Source organism: Zeugodacus cucurbitae, chromosome 6, assembly GCF_028554725.1.
Source record: "Zeugodacus cucurbitae isolate PBARC_wt_2022May chromosome 6, idZeuCucr1.2, whole genome shotgun sequence".
NCBI classification, from domain to species: Eukaryota; Metazoa; Arthropoda; class Insecta; order Diptera; family Tephritidae; genus Zeugodacus; species Zeugodacus cucurbitae.
This window is the reverse complement of record NC_071671.1, coordinates 55,753,650-55,776,554: the sequence shown is the minus strand read 5'-3', so window position 1 is coordinate 55,776,554 and position 22,905 is coordinate 55,753,650. Positions and strand designations below refer to the sequence as shown.

General features: G+C 33.4%; 2 protein-coding genes across 2 annotated transcripts in view; one reads left to right on the top strand and one right to left on the bottom strand.

Annotated features, from left to right (window-relative positions):
• LOC105218690 (uncharacterized) overlaps positions 1–15,551 on the bottom strand; it is a 35,990-nt gene extending 20,439 nt beyond the window's left edge. The window contains exon 1 of the mRNA XM_054232925.1: positions 15,411–15,551. Coding sequence (XP_054088900.1) covers positions 15,411–15,488 — 78 coding nt within the window. The 5' untranslated portion in view covers positions 15,489–15,551. The remainder of the gene's footprint in view (positions 1–15,410) is intronic.
• On the top strand, positions 1,486–3,264 carry LOC105218699 (uncharacterized). The gene is made up of 4 exons (XM_054232926.1): positions 1,486–1,902; positions 1,983–2,473; positions 2,533–2,899; positions 2,973–3,264. Exons 1-4 carry the CDS (start codon positions 1,623–1,625, stop codon positions 3,158–3,160), a joined length of 1,326 nt encoding a protein of 441 aa, XP_054088901.1. The 5' UTR covers positions 1,486–1,622; the 3' UTR covers positions 3,161–3,264.
• Positions 15,552–22,905: the final 7,354 nt, after the last annotated feature.

Sequence of the window (22,905 nt, the reverse complement as noted above, 5' to 3'; positions counted from 1 at the left end):
CTATTGCACCTTGCTCTTGACATTTCCTGCAGTTATCTCGATCTGTAAGTCCCATTTTGTAGGCATGTGCCGCCACCAGACAGTGACCTGTGAGTATTCCCACCAAACTCCTACAGTCCCTTCTACCGAGTGACAGAATGAGTTTGGTGTACTTCTGGTCTACAGTTTTTCACATGGCTTTAGTGGTTTTACACCCCGGTATATTTGTCCAACGTGTTAGGATTTTTCTTTTCATGCCCCTGTCCAGATCATCGAACAGACAGTGCATGGGTTTGCCATGTTAGTCGCGTTTCCGGAAGACAGTTTTACACCATTCTTGGCAATTTCGTCCACAATCTCGTTGCCTTCAATGCCTTTATGTCCTGGCACCCAGTAGAAGTGAAGACACGTGTTCCTAGCAACTCTCTCCACTGCCATCCAGGTATCCAAAACACTTTTGGCCGAAATGCAAACAGAGGTTGTTGCCTTGATTGCTGCTTGACTGTCTACGTAGATATTGACTTTGGAGTAGCCGGCTGCTGTATTGAGAGCTAGCTCTGCGGCTTTCCCAATAGCAAATACCTCCGCGTTATTTGCGTTAACTCTTTTGAAATATGTTTTAAAAGGTTAGGGTGAGTCTATGTGTCAAAACCATAACGGACACTTCAAAAGCTTTAAAAAGCTTTCACTTTTTCAAACGAAACTTCGAAAGCTTGCGCTTTCATTCTATACTATATTGCTTTTTGTTGCTATTAATGCATTTCTGAAAATGTAAGAACTTGAAATCTAAAGTGAATGAACGTTAGCTGCATATACGGTAAAACAGCTGTTATAAATTTCGACTATTAAGTAAACAATTTCATCATTATTTTGCATTTTTTTATGCCCTGCTTTTCTCGTTATAAAATGAAAAGCTATGTAGATAAGTGTACCGTAGAGATAAGTTCTTATAAAATTACTGCCATAAAACAATAAATTCTGGCACGCTTACTCGTGCGATTTCAAATACAAATAACAAGTGATTAATGTATTTGTTGATATTAGCTTTAGTTACTAAGAAAGCTTTGTATTGTATTTCTTCCAAGAGCACTAAAATAATGCATAAGATTACACCGAGTAGATACTACTCTTCTTTTTTTGAATTAATTTTCCAAAAAAATGAGTCGAATGTTTCCATGATAAGTAGAAGAATACGCCACATTTGAACTTGAGCCGTAAGCGCGCTTTAGGAAGTCTACAAATTCGTCGATATTAAAATGCAAGTCATTTTTTTTTTAAACATAATCATATACTTACGCACACTTGAGTAGCTCACATGAATGAGTATCTAAATGTGTACGATCTTCTGTTTATCGCAGCAAACAAATTAATTTAAAAAAGCTCTACGAGAATGTCAAACTTTCTGAATGATTGTGTATACACCTACACAGACACACAAAGGGTTAATGCAGCAACCACGAATAGTCATCGCACAATTTACATCGGTTATTAATGCTAAAGCAAAGCTTTTTTTCGAATAGTTATACGTCGCACAGCGATCGTGTTAGACGTGCTACGCATAAAGCGGGTTCTTTAAAGTTCTTTTAGTGAAATTAAGTGGCAATTGTTGTGTATAAAATAGAACATAAATTAACGAAAGCAAGATGTCAGCAACAGTAGAGACGCATACAAATGGTAAAGCAGAATCGGAAACGCTTAAAAGCGCAACGGAAACAACTGATAATGGTGTAGCAACCAATGGCGCACCGAAAGCGTCGGGTAAAGTCCCCGAGTGGTTGAAGGCAGAACTATTTGTAGAATTGTTGCAGAAAAACATACCGAACTTCAAGTGCATTAAAAATTTCAGCGCTAAAGCCTCACAAGACGCTGGCGACAATTACGCCACACTCATGGCCTCGGTGAATATTGACGCAGAGCTTGAAGGCAAGTAAAACGATTTTATTGCACTACTTGCTGGGAGCATATGTATGGTGTAATACACTACTTATTGTTGTTTTTTTTAGATGGAAAATCCCAACCGATTTCGTATATGATCAAACTACCCATCGATACGTTACAAAATGTGCTAAATAATAATAATATTTTCGATACCGAAAGCACCATGTATAAAGATGTAATACCGGAAATGGAGAAATTGTATAGTGATGCTGGTGTTGAAGTGAAATTCTCACCACAGTATTATGATATCGAGACACCATCCGAATGCGGTGTAATACTCATGGAGGACTTACGTCCACGTAATTTCAAAAATGCCAACCGTTTGGAGGGTTTCGATATGGAACACACTAAGTGCGCATTGAAAAAGTTGGCACAATGGCATGCCGCCTCAGCGGTGCGTGTTGCGACTAAAGGTGAATATCCGCAAAAAGTTTGTGTGGGACTTTTTACTGAGGATTTCTTGAAAATGATGGAGCAATTGGGTAAATCCATGACACCACTGTACTTGGAGTGTGTGCGTGTTTATGAGGGACACGAAGAATACTACGATAGTTTGGTATGTACCAAGGTATGAAATACGTGACAACATTTTGTCAAATTAATCTTTGATTGTAGAAAAGAAATCGTGAGAATTTTGTGCAGGAATTCGCTCCGTTGCTGAAAGTCGATCCGAATGAGTTTAACGTCTTAAACCATGGTGATTTTTGGGCCAATAACATTATGTTCCAACACGATGATGCGGGTAAAGTGAAAGGAACATATTTTGTGGACTTTCAGTGTGTGCGCTACGGTTCACCTGTCAATGATCTGTACACCGTGTTGTTATCCTCAACGAGTCTGGATGTGAAGCTAAAGTATTTTGATTATTTTGTTAAGTATTATCATGATAATCTGATTGAATGCTTGAAGTTGTTGAAATATCCAAAGAAGTTACCCACTCTAAAAGAAATCCATATCGCTCTGTTGAAGTATGGTACTTTGGGTGAGTAAACATATACATATATAAATTAAAAATAATATCTAATTATTATATATTCTTTATTTTATCCCAACAGCTGTTTCCACAGCGGCAGGTCACATGTCCATCGTGCTACTCGAGCCCACTGAAGGTGCTGAGTTGAGTAATTTGATGGGCACTTCAGAAGAAAGTATTGCATTCAGAAAGCATATGTATACAAATGCTCGTTATCGTAAGCACATCGAAGTGGTATATCCTTGGCTTTACCATCGTGGTGCCTTTTAGTGATACATTATGCTACTTTGAGACGGTCGAAATAGAAAATTACTATGTAGACAATGTATTAATATATTTAAGTTTAATTTGAAATAAATGTATATATAATATATGTGAAGAAACTTTCACTTTCATAAACAAGTACTCTTCTTATCTATTATGATATTTGATATGCATTTTAAAATTAAGAATGGAATATCTTTGGATTTCAATTAGTTTTATAATCAGTTGCAAAAGATTCGATAATCAATTCACTGATTTCATACGAAATTTCATATTAATTTGCCAAATCACCCACTCGAGCAGGTTTGGCGTAGGTCACATGCGTAAATCAAAACTAGTGTGAATTTAATTTAAAAATTTTGGTCACGATGATGCTGAGTAATTTGGTAATATTTTTATTTGAACTATTTTGCTAAAATAAATTTAATCTTATCGCAATTGATTAGCTGATAAAATTGCAACGCCATTGCTTGGTGCCAATATTTGATACCGTCGTTATCATAATGTATGTATAGCTATTGACTAATTAAAGCAATAAATATACCATATACAAATATTTTACAAAAAACTTTGCATTTATTATTTTTAAACATTTTTATACTAGGGATCGATTTATGTTGGCGTTGTTTTAGATATAGAAAAACGCGTGTTTTTCCAAGACGCTTTGGTGCCCAGCAAATGTTTTCTCTACCAATCTTACCTTGTTTTATGAAATTTTATGAAATAATCTCAGTTTTTATTCGGGGGTTTCTGTTACCATTGCCTTATAAAAAAAAAAAAAAAAAATTTCGAAGTTCTCCTAAACTTTGAGTTAAAATGGTTTTTCATAAAAGTACCTAACTAAAAAATCGTCCCAAATTAGATTTTATTAATATGTATGTTCTATATAATTGTACATTGGTACGTTGAACAGACGCTGAACCTTGTTGGCATAGACCATAGACTTGACGCTTCACAGGAAATAGCCTAACGGTGTCAAATCGCACGACCGAGGCGGCCAATTACTGGACCATTTCGTGAGATAACACGTTTACCAAACTTTGTTTTCAATAAATCGATTGTGACATTCGCTGTATGGCGCCGTCCTCTTGGAACCACACATTGTCCAAGTCCATATCATCAAATTCGGGCCAAAAATATTCAGTTATCATTGAGCGATAGCGATACCCCTTCACAGTAACGTGCCCGTCTTGGTCTTCACGGAAGCAGTACGGCACAATGACACCGCCGGCCCATAAACCGCACAAAAACGTAATTTTTTCGGGATGCAATGGTGACTCATGAACGCCTAGTTTGCTTATTGACGAAGCCATTCAACCAGAAATGAGCCTCATCATAAATTGGACATAGCGCTCTTAAAGTTGAGGCCACTGACTGCGAATTGCGGTAGTAAATTTTAATAATTTCGACTCGTTGTTGAATGCCTCCATGATGAAATGGCAAACCTTACTGCAGATAAATACTAAAAGAGCAGGAAAAAATATGGCGTTTGCTGTCCCTATCGATCTACTATTGTAGCTACCCTATTGAAAACCCCTTTAGTTAACTATCTAATAATTAAACATTCAATGAGTTCAATGAGATAAACATATTAAAATGGCTATATAAATACTATAGTGATTCTTTAGTGTAAGCGTTTTTTACACATGAATGGTTAGGAGTATATAAGTATAAGTTCTCACCATACTCATGTTTCAAGAACGGATCCGGTATTTTCTGGCTAAAAATTATTATTATTATTTTTTTGTTTGTTACAACGAAAGTTAGTCTCATACAAAGTACATATATGGTAGAAATTCTAAGGAAACATAATTGTTTTGATTCTTCTAAAGATTTTGAACTTTCGCCTTTTATAATTATAGTATAAATTGTAATATTATAATAAACTAAAATGAAGTATAAATTATAATATTAAAATAAATTATCGATAGCTATATGAAGTTTAAGGTGTCTTTGAGTACGATCCCGCGTTGGAAGCATATTCAGTATAGACATCAGAACCTAAGCTCTCCTTACTTAGTTCGGTAAATATGTGATTGATCATGATGTCTCTGTGATTCTCAGGATTGAGAGAATTTGGTCGAGAGTTAAGTCATACGTATTTTACTTTTATGTGATTTATAGTATTTTTCCACTTTGATATTACACTCATTCGAAAATCGTTAAAGCCTCATAAAAACCGAAAATACGTAAGTACCTTATATTACACTTTTTAGAATACCTTGGGCTACAAACATTTAGATCGAGAGTCGATATTCAAAAGTTCTAAGTTCGATTTTTTAAACTACCTTCGTATACCACCCTAATAAATAATAATAATATAATATGATAATGAAAAATTTCGGCACGCTTGATAAACATTGTCTTTTTTTGACTCATTTGACCAAATAATATACATAGGAGGACGCTCTCGTGAGAAGTACTTTGAATTTTGATTAAATCTACCAGAGTCTTCTTGTTTTGTTAATCATTAAATGTTTGCTGCACTGAATCTCTGTGAGAGCGATTCTCTGTGGCTACATATCAATTAATAAAAGCTCTACCAAAATTTCAAACAATCTATAAGTATGTATGTTTGTATATACGCGATTGTTTCAGCCATGAAGTGCGGTCTGATAATTAATTCACTATATAAATGCGAACGTAAAGCTTTTTTCGAATAGTTCTACGTCGTATGTCGATCGTGATAAACCCGTACCACGCACATCTAACGGTTTAAGTTTACTTGTATTATTATTATTATTATTTTTTTGTTTTGTGAATAAAACGTTTCAAAACAACATAAAAATGTCTACGGCAGAGGTGGTGAATACAAATGGTAAACAACCAACAGAAGAAGTTAAGCCGCAGCCTGTTACAGAAACCGCCGAGGCGCCAAAAGATGCGCGTCAAATACCGGAATGGTTGAAAGGGGAACTATTTGTAGAACTGCTGAAGAAAAACATACCTGATTTTAAGAGCATTCAAAATTTCAATGTGAAACCAGCGCAAGCTGCGGGTGAAAATTATGCCACACTCATGGGTTTAGTGACTTTGGACGTAGAGCTTGAAGGTAGGGGAGAACTAAACTTTTGTGGATTTATGTGAAGATATAAAAAAAACTATTTTGTTGCATTTTTGTAGACGGCAAAACCAAACAGGTCTCACACATGATAAAGTTACCCATCGAATCCGTACAAAAATTATTAGGCAACCATAATATATTCGATACGGAACGCGCTATGTATAAGGATGTGGTGCCTGAGATGGAGAAATTGTATAGTGATGCTGGTGTTAATGTGCGATTTTCACCAAAATACTATGATATTGAGACACCATCCGAATCCGGTGTTATACTCATGGAGGATTTACGTCCGCGCAATTTCAAAAATGCCAATCGTTTGGCCGGTTTCGACTTGGAGCACACTAAAAGCACATTGAAAAAGTTGGCACAATGGCATGCCGCCTCAGCGGTGCGTGTTGAGACTGTTGGAAAATATCCGGAAATTGTGACTGTTGGCATTTACAGCGAAGACCTCGTTGGGGCGATGGAAAAAATGGACCAAGAGGCGTCAAATGCGTTTTATAACAGCGTACCCTTATATGAAGGCAATGAGGTGTACATCGAGAGTTTGGTAAATACTAACTGACTTACGGCATTTCTTCAAATTATTATCAATTATTATTCTTTGCTTTTAGGAAAAAAATCGCGAGAACTTCTTCAAAGATTTCCGCGCAATTATGAAACCAGATCCAAATGAATTTAATGTCTTAAATCATGGTGACTTCTGGGCCAACAACATCATGTTCCAATACGATGCATTTGGCAAAATTAGGGAAACATATTTCGTCGATTTCCAGTGTGTGCGTTATGGTTCACCGGTGAATGATTTGTATGGCCTGCTGATATCTTCAACGAGTCTGGATGTGAAGTTGAAGCAGTTCGATTACTTTATTAAGTATTATCATGACAATTTAATTGAGTGCTTGAAGCTGTTGAAATACCCGAAGGCATTGCCAACATTGAAGGATATCCATATAGCACTTTATAAGTACGGCACTTGGGGTCTTTATGAGCTATCGGGTCATATGTCTATTGTGCTTGTCGATCCATCGGATGCTGCTGATTTTGATAATTTAGTGGGTCATACGGCTGAGGGTGAAGAATTTAAAAAGAATATGTACAGAAATGAACGTTTCCGTAAACACGCTGAAGCCATATTGCCTTGGCTCTATAATCGTGGTGCTTTTTAGTGTAAAATCCCGTCCCGTTATTGTTTGCAATATATGTTTGTATATATAATGTTATTAATTTTCTAATAAATATTTAATTGTAATATGAAAATATATATGTATGTGTGTAATTTAATATGTGAGGTTAGGAACTATAGAATCTTATGATAGTAATTGTCGAAAATTAATCAATTTGAAGATGTCTTTAGTTTATGTAAATAACACAAACATAGTGTCTAATTGGAGGATTTCTACGTTCTACTTCAGATATTTAAAAATTATCATTATCATAGACCAAATTTAACGATGCATTTGTTGTTGTGAAAAAGTCTATCAAATTTTTTTATGAAAAACAGCTGGCTTTAAAGGCCTGTTTTAGCAACGATTTGTGTTTAGAAACACGTTCAGAAAGAATTTTAGAATCTGAGCTCTTCTTTTTTTTTTTTTTAGTTCTATTCAATTGTGATTGATCTCGATATCTCAGTGCCGACATAAAGCTTGATAAATATCTTGAGAATTAAGTCTTGAGTATTTTAATTTTATGTGACTCATACCGAAATCGTCTTTCGATCTTTAATTAACTCATAACACGTTTCAGATTATCTGTCATTTTATGATGTTTACGTTTTACGTAAGTAACTAACAGTACTAAAATAATATATAAATAAGATAACTAAGTTTAAGAATAGTTTACGAATTGTTTGAATAAAATTGATGGTATCAAAATTCCCAAAGCGTTCCGGTTATGTAGACTCGAGTGCCGCAGGAATGAGTTGAGTATACTCTCTATTACTTATTGCTTTGTAAAACTCTCTCAACTTAAAGAGTATTCGTACTGTTATATATATATTTGTGAGTTGAAGACAGAATTATGCAATTAATTAATGAAAACATGACATTAGGAGAAAGAAAAAAGTGTAAGAAAAATTTTTAATTTTTGGAAGTTCAAAAACATGACTTACTAACTCAAAAACTTTATACAATATATTGTTTTAATAAAAAAATTGTTAATGAATCAAAAATATATACTTCATTATACAGATTTTATCGATAATTTATCGCGTTCTTTCTCTTCTCATTTCATAGGTGATAATATTATCAATGTGTAATAAAAATCGTAAAATTTTGAAGCACTATAATATGTATTTATATAGCTGCAATACAACCGATTGTTCAAATATCATATAATATTGTCTACAATTCATCATTAATTAAAGCGAAAAGTACTCACAATTTGGTACAATTTCATTGTCAACAATGCATATTTTATAATTACATTTCCTCTCAATAGATAATCTAAACAAAAATAATTTTCTTATAACCTCAAATGCTAGTCATTGATCTACATTTGGGAGGGTTTGGTCTATATCACATGCGTGAATATAAACTCGCCGAATTTAAGTTAATAAAAAGTCACCATGACACTGTGAAATTTTATAATACTTGTTTGGTTTGTTTTTGTTTTTGTTTGTATTTATTTCTATTTTATTTTTAGTTTAATTTTAATTTTTTTTTTTGCTTTTGATTTTTTGATAACGACGTTTCTATCTTATCTGAGTTGAGTGTCTGATAAAAAGTTGCACTAAAATTTCTATTATTGGTCATTTTGTATTAATTATCAAAGTATGTGCGTGACGAAATAAACTGTAATTTGTGTTTACAAATAGTTTAATATGAATTATCATATCTTTATTGGTTACCTTGGGACAGTTCAGAAGGGGCATGACTATAAAACAAAGTGACGAAGCACTATTGTAGAGCAGATCACTCAGTAATTCATTGAGAGAGCAAGTGTTTGAGAAACTACAACAGCTATGGCATCAAAATATAAGTATATTCTAAATAGTATTAAAAATTTAGATCTAAAACTCTTCTCAAGGTGGGTGTTTCCACACGATTACAAATAAAATAATGCGTCATCCTTAGCAGCGTATACTCACTTTTACGTAATCGGAGCAAAGCGATATTTACGTCTGGCCAAAGGTAATCACTTTAGCAGCTTTCTAAACAAATTTTTGACGCTTGTTTTGTGCTGATAGCAGAACAAAAGCTACAACTTTCTTAAACTGATCTTATTGATAACTGTTTCGTGTGTGTTTTAAAGTGGTCGATAAGTTGGGTACTCATTTGAAATATGGTATCATCATGACAAGAATTTTAGCAACAATGACGTCGATATTAATACATTTTGCACAATCTGGCGTGGCATTGCAAAAATAACATTTTTTTGCCAGTCATGCTGATCAAATTTCTCAATCCTTATCATTCAACCCTCGCTTAAGCATGTTCTTTTCTGCTCAAACTAACATTTTCATCAAACAATTTAGCAACACACTCTCCGCACTCAATGATAGCTATAATTTCATTGCTTATACCCCTTCATACCTCTGAAGCAAGTTCTGTAGACAAGTATGTAAATTTGATGAGTTCTTTTGTGTCACTTTCTTATTTGTACAATAACTTGTTTCCTGTCACAAGTCTTAAAGACTGCTTTGCGGTGTCTTCGTAGATTTTATATAAGCTATTTTATGGGTTTCCTAAATAAAGTTGCACCCCTTACTTTCATAGAAGACATAGCTACAGCTGGTATGCAGTTCTTGTAAGGATAATAAAGAAAGTCGACACTCCACTTTCACACAATTAATATTTGCTTTTCTCACAAGAAAGTAGACGAAGAAAGGCGGTTCAGAATGTAAATTCGTTCTGCAGTCGATTAAGTTTTCAAAAATCCGCTTTTATAATTTTTATTGTTATTACATCCTGTTTTTCAGGTATTTTTGTGGCCATACTAATTATGGGGTCAAGCAATTCCATGGTTCATAGAAGTTGTTGTAAGAAATATTACAAGAAATGTGTGAATTTTTAGAGGGATGTAGTCGAATAAACCGATTTTAGGAGAAAATAACTTTTTTATTCAAACAGAATTCATTCAGAAATACTAAATGCTGAAATTGTGGAAATTTTGCATAGTGTACATTTAGGCTGTCTACTAATTATCGAACGCTAAATGATTTTTCGAAAAAATATATTTTTTATTCAAAAAGAATACATTCTGAAATACTAAATGTTTAAATAACGGTACTAAATCTACTCTACAATACCTTATCATATTGTATAGCATACATTTAGGCGTACAACTTTTTATCGAAAGATCACAATGCTTGTATCTGCTATAAAAAATGAACCGTAAAGTTAAACATTATGCTTAATTGAAGTTCAAACTGCTTGCGGTCTATAAAATTCACCGTTAACAGTTACAGACATACGTCAAAATTTAGTTGTCAAGTTCAAGTGAGGTCAAACACGTACAGACAATGACAATCGACAGCTCGAGGTGTTGTAATTTGAAGTGAAACTACTTTTTGCAACTTTCAACGCCTAAAAAAGACACATGTAATCTCACACACTTAGTGCATATATCATATACATACATATATATTATTATTAACGCATTACTTTACAAAAACAAAAATGTTTTTTTATTAATTAAAATGTTGTGAATGATTGTATAAATGTTACATGTACACCATTTGCACCGTTATATAATAGTGATGCGCGAAAAATTGTTTGCACATTTCTTCAATTACATTTAAAAAAAGTGTAGGAAATGAAAAAAAAGAAATGTAATTAAATGACTTTAACCTCTTCACTCATGGCTGTCGGTACGGTGTAGCGAACGCAACAGAAAACACAACAAAAACATTAACGAATAGCGGCATTCATATATTCGCAGTAATGAAAATAATTATAATAGTTATGCGTGTATTTATTTAATTTAGGGAATTATTTTGTTGTATTTTTTGTGAGTTTGTCTTTGGCAAAAATGTGTAAATATTTTGCAGTGAAAACGGTAGCGCCGCACTTCAATGACTTCCATAATTGGCGTAATTTAAATGTGAATGAGTGTGAATATGTGCGGTAGATGGTGAGTTCCGAATTTATTACGGCGGTGTATGTTGTATCACAGTGGGTTTGTTTGGTAATTTTTTGGTATGGAAAATTTAAAAATTATTCCAATAATTGTTCGAAATTAAAATAATTAAAAAAATCATCGTAAATAACAAATTTTTAGTGTGCTCATTTTTAATGCTTCAAAAAATTTAAATTTTCTTTTTTTTTATTGAGAAAATGATCTCATTGTCTATCACAATATTAATTTTGTGAACTTTAACCCAGGTTAACAATTCTGAAAACTCTATTTGTAATATGGAAAATAGTATGAATATATTTTTAACAATTTTTTGTTGTGTATAGGAATATAATTTTTCAAGTATTTTTTTTGTCAAAAAGGTCCCTATATGAAATCAATAGCAAATGAAAGTTTAAAATTTCTTTTAACAAATTTTTTTCTTCTTTTTATACTCTCGCAACAAAGTTGCTAAGAGTGTATTATAGTTTTGTTCACATAACGGTTGGTTGTAAGTCCTAAAACTAAACGAGTTAGATATAGGGTTATATACATATATCAAAATGATCAGGGGCAGGAGTGAAGCTCAAATCCGGATGTCTGTCTGTCCGTCCGTCTGTCTGGAGATATCTTGATGAAACTTAGAAGAATGGTCGTATCGGACCACTGCCACGCCCACAAAATGGCAATAACCGAAAACATATAAAAAGCTATAACTCAGCCATAATTTAAGCTATGGAAGGAAAATTTGGTATGAAGGATCGCACTATGAAGTTGCATACGTGGATGTAATTTTTTTGGGAAAGTGGGCGTGGCCCCGCCTCCTACTAAGTTTTATGTACATATCTCGCAAACTACTAAAGCTATATTAAGGAAACTTCCTAGAGTCGTTTCTTTTAGGTATTACCTCATACAGTCCAAAAATGGAGGAAACCGTATTATAACGACGGCCACCTCCCATACAAAGGTTATATTGAAACCTTTAAAATATGCTTACTAAATATGCCTACTAAAAATACTTTAATTCAGTAAATTTAAAATAAAGATGGTACAGAAGTGCTGCACTCAAAATGGTATACAAAATTTTAAATGGGCTTGATTCCGCCCACTTATGCGTCAAAAACCATATCTCCGAAACTACTCGACGAATTTCAATGAAATTCGGTTCATAATATTTTAAAAGCTTCCCAATGATATGTTGGGAAAAAAGTCCAAATCGGTTCACAACCACGCCTACTTCCCATATACCAGAACTCTGAAGTCGATCTAAATCGTTTACTTTACAATATATAAAGTCAGTACAAGTGAAGGTAACGGAACAGAACTTTGCAAATATACTGCATTTAAAGAGTGGTATCAACCCTCTAGAAAAATCGTCGAAATCGGTCCATAAGTTTTCAAAACCCTATATATATCGAATATTAGGATCTCAGTGCTTCTAATTTTCCCATTTTTACCGAAAATATAGGTAAGTCTTTCATATATTTAGAAGAAATTCAGAGGGAATATGTTTCTTCTAATAATATGTCTCTGTGCCAAAAATGAGTGAAATCGGGACATAACTTCCCCTATCTCCCATATATTTAATATTATCGCTTTCAAACTTTCAATGGACTTTTACCATATAAATGCCGAATATGTGACTCAAATGGTGTGCTATATTAATAAAATTAAATAAATAAATTGCGAGAGTATAAAATGGTCGGTTACACCCGAACTTAGCGCTCTTCCATACTTGTTATTAAAAGTTTTGTAAAAAAATATTGACAACATTGTTCGAAAGTAATATTTAATTATTGCTCACTCCTGTTTTAATAACAGTTTTTTATTAAAAAAAAATATTTAAAGGATTTTTTATCACTGTTGCCGCACTGTGCGACATTGCATGTCATTTAGGGAAAGTGTTTGTTGTCCATACATATAAAAAAAAATTAATTATTTTGATTGAAAATTAATTGATACAAATGCTTGCAGCTTTTTTAAATAATATTAGTTGAAAATATTTGAAGCCATTTGAGTATGTAAAAATTTTAAACAATTTGTTGTGTGATTTTTGTGCATAATATGGAGCGAAAAGCCGAAAATAATATAACAGCTACACAACATGCCAATTTTCACCAACAGCCACTATATTTATGCATTTAATATAATAATATTATTTTCATTATTTTCCATACTATGAACACACACACTATAACAGCAATTACTCATTTATAACAGCGCCTATTTGCTTTTAAACGCGCCAAATTTCATTTAATCAGTGAAGCATTTCAGTGTTGCATGTTGTTGCTGCTGTTGCATGCGTGAAAACCGCACATCAGTTAGGCGCTTATTAAATTTCAATGTGAAAATGTGAATCGAAAGCGAAATCAATATCGAATTTCATTAATTACGAAAACTTTCCTTTACCAAATGTGGTTGTTATATAAGCAATAGCTATATCAGTGCGGTTGATTTTTTATTGATTATATATAGTTGTATATAATTGATATTTAAACCGATTTTCAATGGCATATACTTACTTACAAACACAAGTGTATATATTTGTATTGAATTCATTCGGTGTGGATCGAAAAAATGTTCGAGTAATTAACAAGTGGCTCAAAACACAGCGGAAGAAATAAGTTGCTGATAATTATTTGGCTTTCAAGCGCTTTTATCTGCCTATTGTGCATGAGTCTCAATACTCTTTTGTTAAAACGGAAACAGAAATGTGATTTCGATTATTATGATATTTGAATTAATTAGTAATTATCAAGAGAAGTTTAGACACTTGATTAGTAACTGACTTTTGTGTGATGTTAAAGCTATATATGATTTATTTTTTATCTGGTAATCTAATACATTTTTAGATTTTTTTAATATCCAAAGACTATTGAAAGGTGAATATGCCGATTTCAAGTAGTCAATTTCGCTTTGTAGTATAAGGTTTAATATTACTCAAGAAGCAAAAAGGAGGAATTAGGGGCGCGCTTTGGTGGATTCGGTTATAATCGCTTAAAGCGGTTCCCACGCCAAACATATATATATATATATATTACTCAAGAAATTAAGTTCAATTCCAGCCTCGGAAAACGAGACAAAAACTAGCTAATTTTTTAATACTTTTATGATTAGATTTAGAATCGTAGAGATATAATGACGACACGGCACGTCATAAATGAAACGAACTGTCATGATTTCATACTAATTCGGTATAGTAGCTACCTGTCCTTTAGGAAGGCACGAAATAAAATATGTTCCCGTCAAATGCGCTCTAAAAAGGTAATATCGTTTTTAGACAGGAGCTAATTGATCAATTAACCGGCCTCTGCGCGATTAAAACGCTTATTAAGATCGATTTATCATACAAAATAAAATCTACATTTATTTTTAATTGAATTTTAATCGACTTGAAAATCAAATGCAACTCTTCGACAAACATGTACGATATACTTGCTTTGTCTGCGATTGCCAGAATTTTCTGATAAAAAAAGCTACGGTAGATGTCGCTGCTAAAAATATTAATCAGCTGCTGAAACTTACCAACTTCTTATGAAAAGCAAAAACAAAAATGTATAACAGCTGATCGGTTATCGAGTAGCCAGCAGGCAGTATAAAAGGCAAAAGAGGGTTTTTCAATAAAAAATTTTAATTGCTCAATTAATTGGGCTGTCTGAAAACGCAAAAATTTTTAGGAAAAATAATCATTTACCAATTTTCCAAAAAATATCCAAAATTAATTTAAGTTTGCAGACTCCTTAAAGGTTTCAAAATTATATATTTTTTTTAACTTACCAAAGTATGAAAATTTTCTGAAAACTATTATATGGAAATAGTTAAAAAAGGAAAACAATGTTTAGAGCGTCGAGTTGAACCTTCTGAAAATCCAATAAATATAATTTTAAACCAGTAGACTCAAAAAAAATGTTTTTGAAGATTTTCGCAAAATTTTACTGTATTCGAAAGGTAAAAGCGTCTTATAATTTTATACACTGTTGACTCAAATAAAATATTTTTTGAAAATTTTTGAAAAATTCGAAAGTAAAAAATCCTTAAAAATAATTTTAAAATTACAAACTTTTTATAATTTATATTATTTAAACACAAAAACTATAATAAACACTTTCTCATTTCCCTTACAGTTAATCTACTCACCATTGATGCGGATTTCTGTTTCGCAAAGGCGCGATGATGCGCCGAAATCGGTTCACTAACCACACTGCCAGCATCCATATTTATTATCGCGTACAGTCGTTAATGTTCACAAGTTGTGTATTCAAACATAACTGAAAATAATAAGCAAAAACAACAAATAAGAAAAAAATTGGTGAGTACAATTTACATATATAAATAATTTGAAGTTTCCGAAAAGCAAAACATTATAATAATAATAAATGCGTAAAAACACACCGGGAAAAACACTATAATTAAATCAAACACATTTTTTAATATTTTTGGGAATAAACAACATTTTGAAAAACCAAAAAAAATCAAAATTATAATAAATATGTGCGTGAGTATATGCAGTGAATAGCATGCAACCGCATAACATTTTTTATTTGCATTAATTTTATTTCAGTTAACACTTATTACATACATACATACATACATACTCACTCACTACAAATATGCAAATACATTTGCACCTCCCCAAAATGCATTGCAACCCCCTTGTAATTGTAGTGCTTTTCCTGAAATTTGAACGCATAGCATCGCATAACAGCCGCAACACACTTAGAAATGCTCGCATTACATTTGCATTACACGCAACGTAACGCAACGCACAGTGGGGTGCGTTTTGCGGCGCTATTTAATATGCATTTCTATTGTTGCCTGCTGCCAAATGTAACTAGTAATTTACATAAACTATATATGTATGATTTTTTTTTGGTTAAAGTGATATTGCAAATGCAATGCCGTTATTATCAGTGCTGTGTGTTTAGTGTAGAGTGTTAATTATAGCCTGGAGTGTGGGTAATGGTCTGTTAAAGATTTCCGTTGAAATGATTGGTCTGCATATTTAAGCAGTGCTACAAATTTTATTGTATAAGTGATGAGAATTAGTTGAGTTGAGAGGTTTACGTAAAATTTCAATATTTTCCGGAATGTAATCAATTTGGTTAGTGAACGAAAACAGAGTTGATTACAAAAAAGTGTTCAAAATAATAATTTCGATTATTTTTGGTGTACAATAATAGCATTCATCCGTAGGAACGAAAGCATAAAAACATATAAATTCCCCAGAAAACATATTTTAGCACAATTTTATGTTAGAATAATTCATGAAAAATGTTTATGAAGTTGACAGTGACCTAGTGACCCTGGCACTGATTTCTGGTATTTTTTTTTGTTGAAATAATTATTGAGTTTATTTAATATTACGTGCAAGCAAGCATCCTAGCTTTAATTACAGTTAGATTAGTTGTTGCGACCCTTGAAGCTTTCAGAACATTTTTTTTACGTTCTTTCGACAGCTCGTAGGCGGTTACAAGTGGCCTCATTGTTAGTTTGTAGACTTTATGTTACATGTGAATTGCAATAATCATGTGATCTTCAGATATTTTCGAATCTGAATATTTTATCTTCAGTAAACTCCAAGCGAGGAGTAGATCATAAGCCAGTCCATAGCGTCTATGTCTCATATGAATTTGTCTTTAAAACTAATAAACTATTTTTTACAACAACCATGATACGTTTGAACTGTACAACACTCATAAGCTAATTTTTTCCTAAGTAAAGAAAGTGATTTTCGAAGTTAGCCTCCAAAATCGAAATATGTGGATTTGAAGTTCGAAAGAAATATTATTATTAATTACAGGATATAGCTACTAAAAAATCTAAAATATAGATAAAATCAAAATTTTCTGTAGACAGCGTTTTTAGATAGCCAAATAAATTGATCAATTTAAATTTTTTTGAGAAACCCTCTTTTTGCCTTTTATACTGCCGGCTACGCGATAGCCATAAATGTAGATCTTATTTTGTATGATAAATCGATATTAATAAGCGTTTTAATTGAGCAGAGGCCGGTTAATTGACTTAAAACTTTTTCATCAGGCTTATGTGAAAGATGTTATAATGGGTCCAGTAATTTTCGATATAAAATTGTTTTAGTTTGTTCGTAGTTCAAACTTTGAACCGTCAGCTTTCATCTGGGCCTAACAGCTTTCGACGAAGTTCTTTGATTTCATTAACTTGATATTATCAGCCAAAAGTTCTAATCGAAAGCTGGGACTCGGTAAAAAGCGTCTGCGAATGTTTGGATTCAATGCAAAGCATTTTCGTATTTGAAATACAATTGGAGCTGCAATATATCAATCTACAGGATGACGATTCTGACAAAAATTCATATTTTTTTTTATTTAAATCGGGAGAAGATGAGATTTGAATTCATGATTCTTCAAACAGCCATCACTTGGTTAGACCTTTAATCTCCGTCGGTTGTCGAGTTTTGGTTAGTTTTAGAATATTGTTCTTAGAAAATTGTTCGAGATTAAGATTTTTTTATATGACATCAAAAATGAAAAATCTTTCTGAAATTTGGATTATATTGAATTTAGTTTTGGAACCTTTCCTAAAAGAGTCCTTGAATAAAAAATTCAACGCCAACTAATAGTCGAAGGAGACAACAAATACATTTTTTTGCTGGCAAGCAAACATTTAAAATGTACAATTAACCAAAAAATTGCAACATTTATTACACCAACCATTAAATAAAACGTCAAAGGCTAAATGCATATTTTCAGGGTTGCCGTTTAATGGCCATAACTGTTTCGGCAAACATTTACAGCGCAACAGCGTGACATTGGTGACATGTCACAAGGCAAAAGCAAGCTAATTACTTCGTAGTCGGTCTAAAACAAAAAATGTGGCAATGAATGCACTGCTTTGTTGCGGTGACAGTTACATTGGCCGACATTTTATGCTATAAACCTTAAACGGGCCAGCAAAAAAAATATTAGATGAAGAAAAAATTAAAAAAAAAATAAAACAAAAAAATTAGTTTGTACATGAACACGGCCAAGTCAACAGCAAGATAACTTTAAAGCGCGCACCGCTTGCCGCCGCCGCGAAGGTATGCTGCGCGGTGGAGTAAAGGTAAAAACATGCATTAGGTAATGCAACACCGGCTCATTAAAAGTGAGCAAACACCGCATGCCAGCGCTCGCCGTGGCGCATTTTGCGGCAACACACAAAGCCACGAAACAATCGCGCGGATTATCTTTCACCTGTTGTGTTTGCCAGCCAAGCTGCGGACTGCCTGACGAAGATGCTACCTCTCGGTAGCGTTGGTGTTTGCGTTGGCTTTGGTTGGTTGCTGTAAGCTCTGTGTATTTGTTAGCGGCACGGGCGGCGCAGCACAGAAGCGTTGACACAGCACCTAGGCTGGCAAGTTCAAAAGCGTTGTAATGCTGTGGCGCAAATAAATTTCATTTCGGTAAATAGTGCGGGTTGGCTTTAGTTTTATCTTTTCAATTTTGTTTTCTTGTTTTTTGTAAGATTAATTTTTAATGTTATAAATTAGCTGGGGTATCACTTCAAAGTTATAGCCTTTTAAATGCATCTAATTGTTGACTTTTATTAGCTTTAATATAGTCTTAGTGGAGACCAGTTGGGAAATGTATACAGTGTTGTTGATATATAGAAATGTAAGATAGATAATGAAGCCATCTAACTATGAGGGGTAAGGTTTTGAGCTCCGCGTCATAAAAATCATAAACCAGACTAGCAAATGAACTATATATATTGATTTGAGCAAGATTACTGAGTCGTTCCGTTCCATTAGAAGAAAATATGAAAAAACGAAGTCTCGCTTTTATCGAATTTAAATACCTGAAGAGTCGTTTAAGATTTCAAGTTCTAAAGGTTTGATCTCACCTCATCATTAAAACAATCGGTTTTATTTATGGTGATCTTAAGTTCAGACAATTTCTTTGTTGCTACTAAGGAATCAATTTGCTGAATTATGAAAACAGATAGAATATTTTAACTGTCAGTTTCGAGACCTTCTTCTGTTACTTAAAATTATCAGACAAAAAATTCTATACAACACCATATTATAGTCTCGTAAGAAATAATAAACGCTAGAATTGTACAATATTATTTAGGTCCTTAGAATCATGTAACGGACTTTGAAAATTTATAAGAGTTCAGGATCTGGGCAAGCGATTTTGGCCTCTAAAGAAGAGTCATTGCTTAAGTGGTGAAAATTGTTTTTTACATCAGTTTCTGCAATCACGGAATTTACTCTCCCATAGTAGTCTTTGAGGAGTATTATGTATTAATTTATCATTTCGCTTCGATTAAGTGAAGTTACACCAGACTGTTAGCAGTCAATTTGAAGTCTTCGAATATATTCTGAATCTTTCGTAGGGATTCTCAGAACATACTTTTAAGGCCGTTTACATTATATCTGGTTAACTGGACGCAGATCATTGTGCTGAGGAAGTACTGTCTTATAGCTAGAGCAAACTGACTGAAATTGCTGCCAGACCTCAGACGCAAAGTCTTCCCAGAAATGAGGTAGCAGTATAATAGTAATTCTGATCTGATAGTCTGATCCCACAATGATATTTAACAGAAATAAATGTGTAGAAATAGCCGGAGTAAGAATTGACGACCTTACTTACTTAGTCTGTCATACAGATACTACAGAATATAGGAGTAGAGAACCTGTAGAAGGTGCTAGATATAGTTTAAATTTATTTATTTTTTGGCATAATTTTGGGGATTTTTGAGTAAGAAAGGAAGCCAATACAGGCTAGTAGTTTCTCCGTGAGTAGTTGAGAAAATGATCCATTTAATTTCTGGACTAGTTCCTAGAGATTATAGGTGCTTGTATTGTCAGAATTGTTATTTTTGTATAGAAATTATGTTTTGGTGTTAGACCAGTCCAGAGTACTAAAAGGACTAACTTTGAAAATTCTGAAAGAATGAAGAAATGAATCGAAAAAGATAAATTTTATACTTTATTAAACATATGAAAAGGGGGCTTAGGTGTCAAAAAATCAATTTTCACTTTTTAGTTGATACGGATGGAAGATTAGATGCTTTTGATTTTTAACAGCTGTTTCTCAGAAAACTAGTTTTCGCACGTTAGCTCCCTTTTCGTAGACCAGGTCACATATAAATATATGTATAAGGCATATAAAACCTTTTTTTTTTCATGTTCTAAAAATTGAAAAATGTTTTTAGGACCCCAAAATTAATTTTATTTTTTTTTATTTTTTTTTTTGTTTTTAGCTTATGCTTTTTAAAACATTACAATATTTTTTACTATGTTTTTTTTTTTTAGTCCAGAAAAAGGAGAAATAAATATATGCAAACAGTTTTTTTTATAACATCACCTCACATAGCAAATTACAAACAAAGCTCGTTCAATTGCCGGAACTTCCACACATTACTCAAGTGTTACAGCGATCTTTCCCAACAGATACATTTGATAGTGCGAGCACAAAAAAAAAAATAGTAAATGTAAAATAAATTTTGCGCATCGGCGACAGCTTGCAGCAAGCGAATGCAACCGGGAGAATGCGTAGTTCGCACAAAAATATTGTCTTCGCTAAGTTGCCGCTGTTGGCAATTGCGAGCGCCAGAGCCGGCTGCGCATGCTTACTGCACCCACAGCACTTCCTGCAGCAATTTGCCAGCAAGAAACGGCGTTGAATAATGCAACCACCAAATGCATCCACGCTGTCTGTCGCTTCACACAAAATTCGCGCTGACTTGCAGTGGTTGTTGTTGTTGCAGTTGTGTGACTTTAATTTCGAGTTTAATTATTTCCCATAAACAAAAATATCTACAAAGCAATTTATAGGACAGTCGAGAGTCGACTTCCTTCACTTAACCAACCAAACTGGGCGTACTCGTGTGTCTGTCTCTCAGCTATTAAACAATAACACCAACAACAATCAGCATTTAAATGAAATGAAATTCCTTTACTGAACGTCATCTTGTAGTTTAGTAGACACATAACATTCTTCCAGAAGCCCACCAGCAGTTAAGAAGACATATAAAATATTTAATTTTACCTTTTGATGATGTTCTTGCCATATCAGTAGGCTTGCAAATACATACAGTGATACAGACACGCTACTTACATGGTTTGTACATGAAACGGAGGTGGGTCTCATTTTCCTCTTCACGGTCTGTTGCATGAGAACAATTACGCTCAACTATTTCTGCTGTGCATTTATTTATTTCTGACTTCCCTCAATTTGCACTGTGCAATTTCCACAAACACACACACATACACACCCATTGGAGTAGGTGTGTTTCTCTCATATTTTGTGTCCCATACGCCTGCGCTTTTCATAGCCTACCTTCGCGTCGTCAGCGCCGCTTGACTGCCGCTTGCTTAATTATGTATAAATGTTCTTTCCTACATACATACATACAACTCTTTTAATGCTTGTAGTTATTCTTATTCTTATTATGCTCTCATGTCTTCTTCTAATTCTTCAATCCCACGTTTAGTGGGGGAGTTATCTTTGGCATACAGGCATTTTGTTTATTAAAATTACAAACTCAAATGAAGAAGAAGCATGCCTTGCATGACTGACTGATGACTGGCTGTCATTCATGGGAGTGTCTTCGCCATAATGGAAACTTATACTCTACTACTATGCTTTGCACAAGCTTATGAGTAATCAGTTGTGTGTTGAGTGTATATAGTATATATTTAACTAAATTACTTGTGTTAATAATATAGTTGTTTATATAATGAGTTTAACTAATAATTTTAGTTAGAATTTCTTTTAAATAATAATATAGTTTTGAGTAACTCCGCTAATAAGTAGCTTAGAGTTTTAACAGCTTGTGATACCTAGGGGATTGTCGTAAGGTTATGTGAGGTTAAGCAACTTACTACTAGGTAGATCTGAATTATAATTAATATGCGCTTTATATTAGAATTTCGCGAACCTCTCTAGAAAGAGAGTAGCTATGGGCACTTTAGATGAAAAATTTTCATAGCCTTTTTAGTCCCGAACTCTAAGCTTTTATATAGGTTCTAAATAGGTTTTTGATGACGATCTATAAATGACTCGGTAGTTTCTATCGCACAAATTATATTATTTTCGCAAAAGATAATAGAATTCGTATTTTTACCCTGTGGTAATTTTCCATGTACCATATTATGTAGAGAAACGTATGTATGGGTTTGGTTCATCAAAATTGTCGAACTGTCTCTCTCTCTCACTCTTTTTTTGGTTCCTGCTCTTCGTGCATTGTTTGTATACCTCTAAATTATTTAAGCGAGTTGTTCGTTCGATTCACCACTTTCTGAAATTGCAGGTGCTTAATCACATTCACTAACAAAGCATACATAATGGACTTATGAAAGACTTTCCAGTTTATTAATGTGTCATTAGGAAGCTTACAAAAATTACTTTGACCGATCCCTGGAAATAAGGATTAAAGTTTTAATTTTGCGATACAAAAGTTGAATTCAGAATGTGGAGAGAATTACTTATTAATATCAACGAATCTGATCTCCAGTGTGATGGAGAAACATCAATGTCATTGAATCTAGCTGGCATAATATGATGGTTGATATTGGTTTGGAAACTTTAGTCTTTCTTCTAGCTATTCTTGAGGTTCAAGGATCAAATCAGAGTAAGCAATTCCACCAGGAGTAAAATGAAACAGC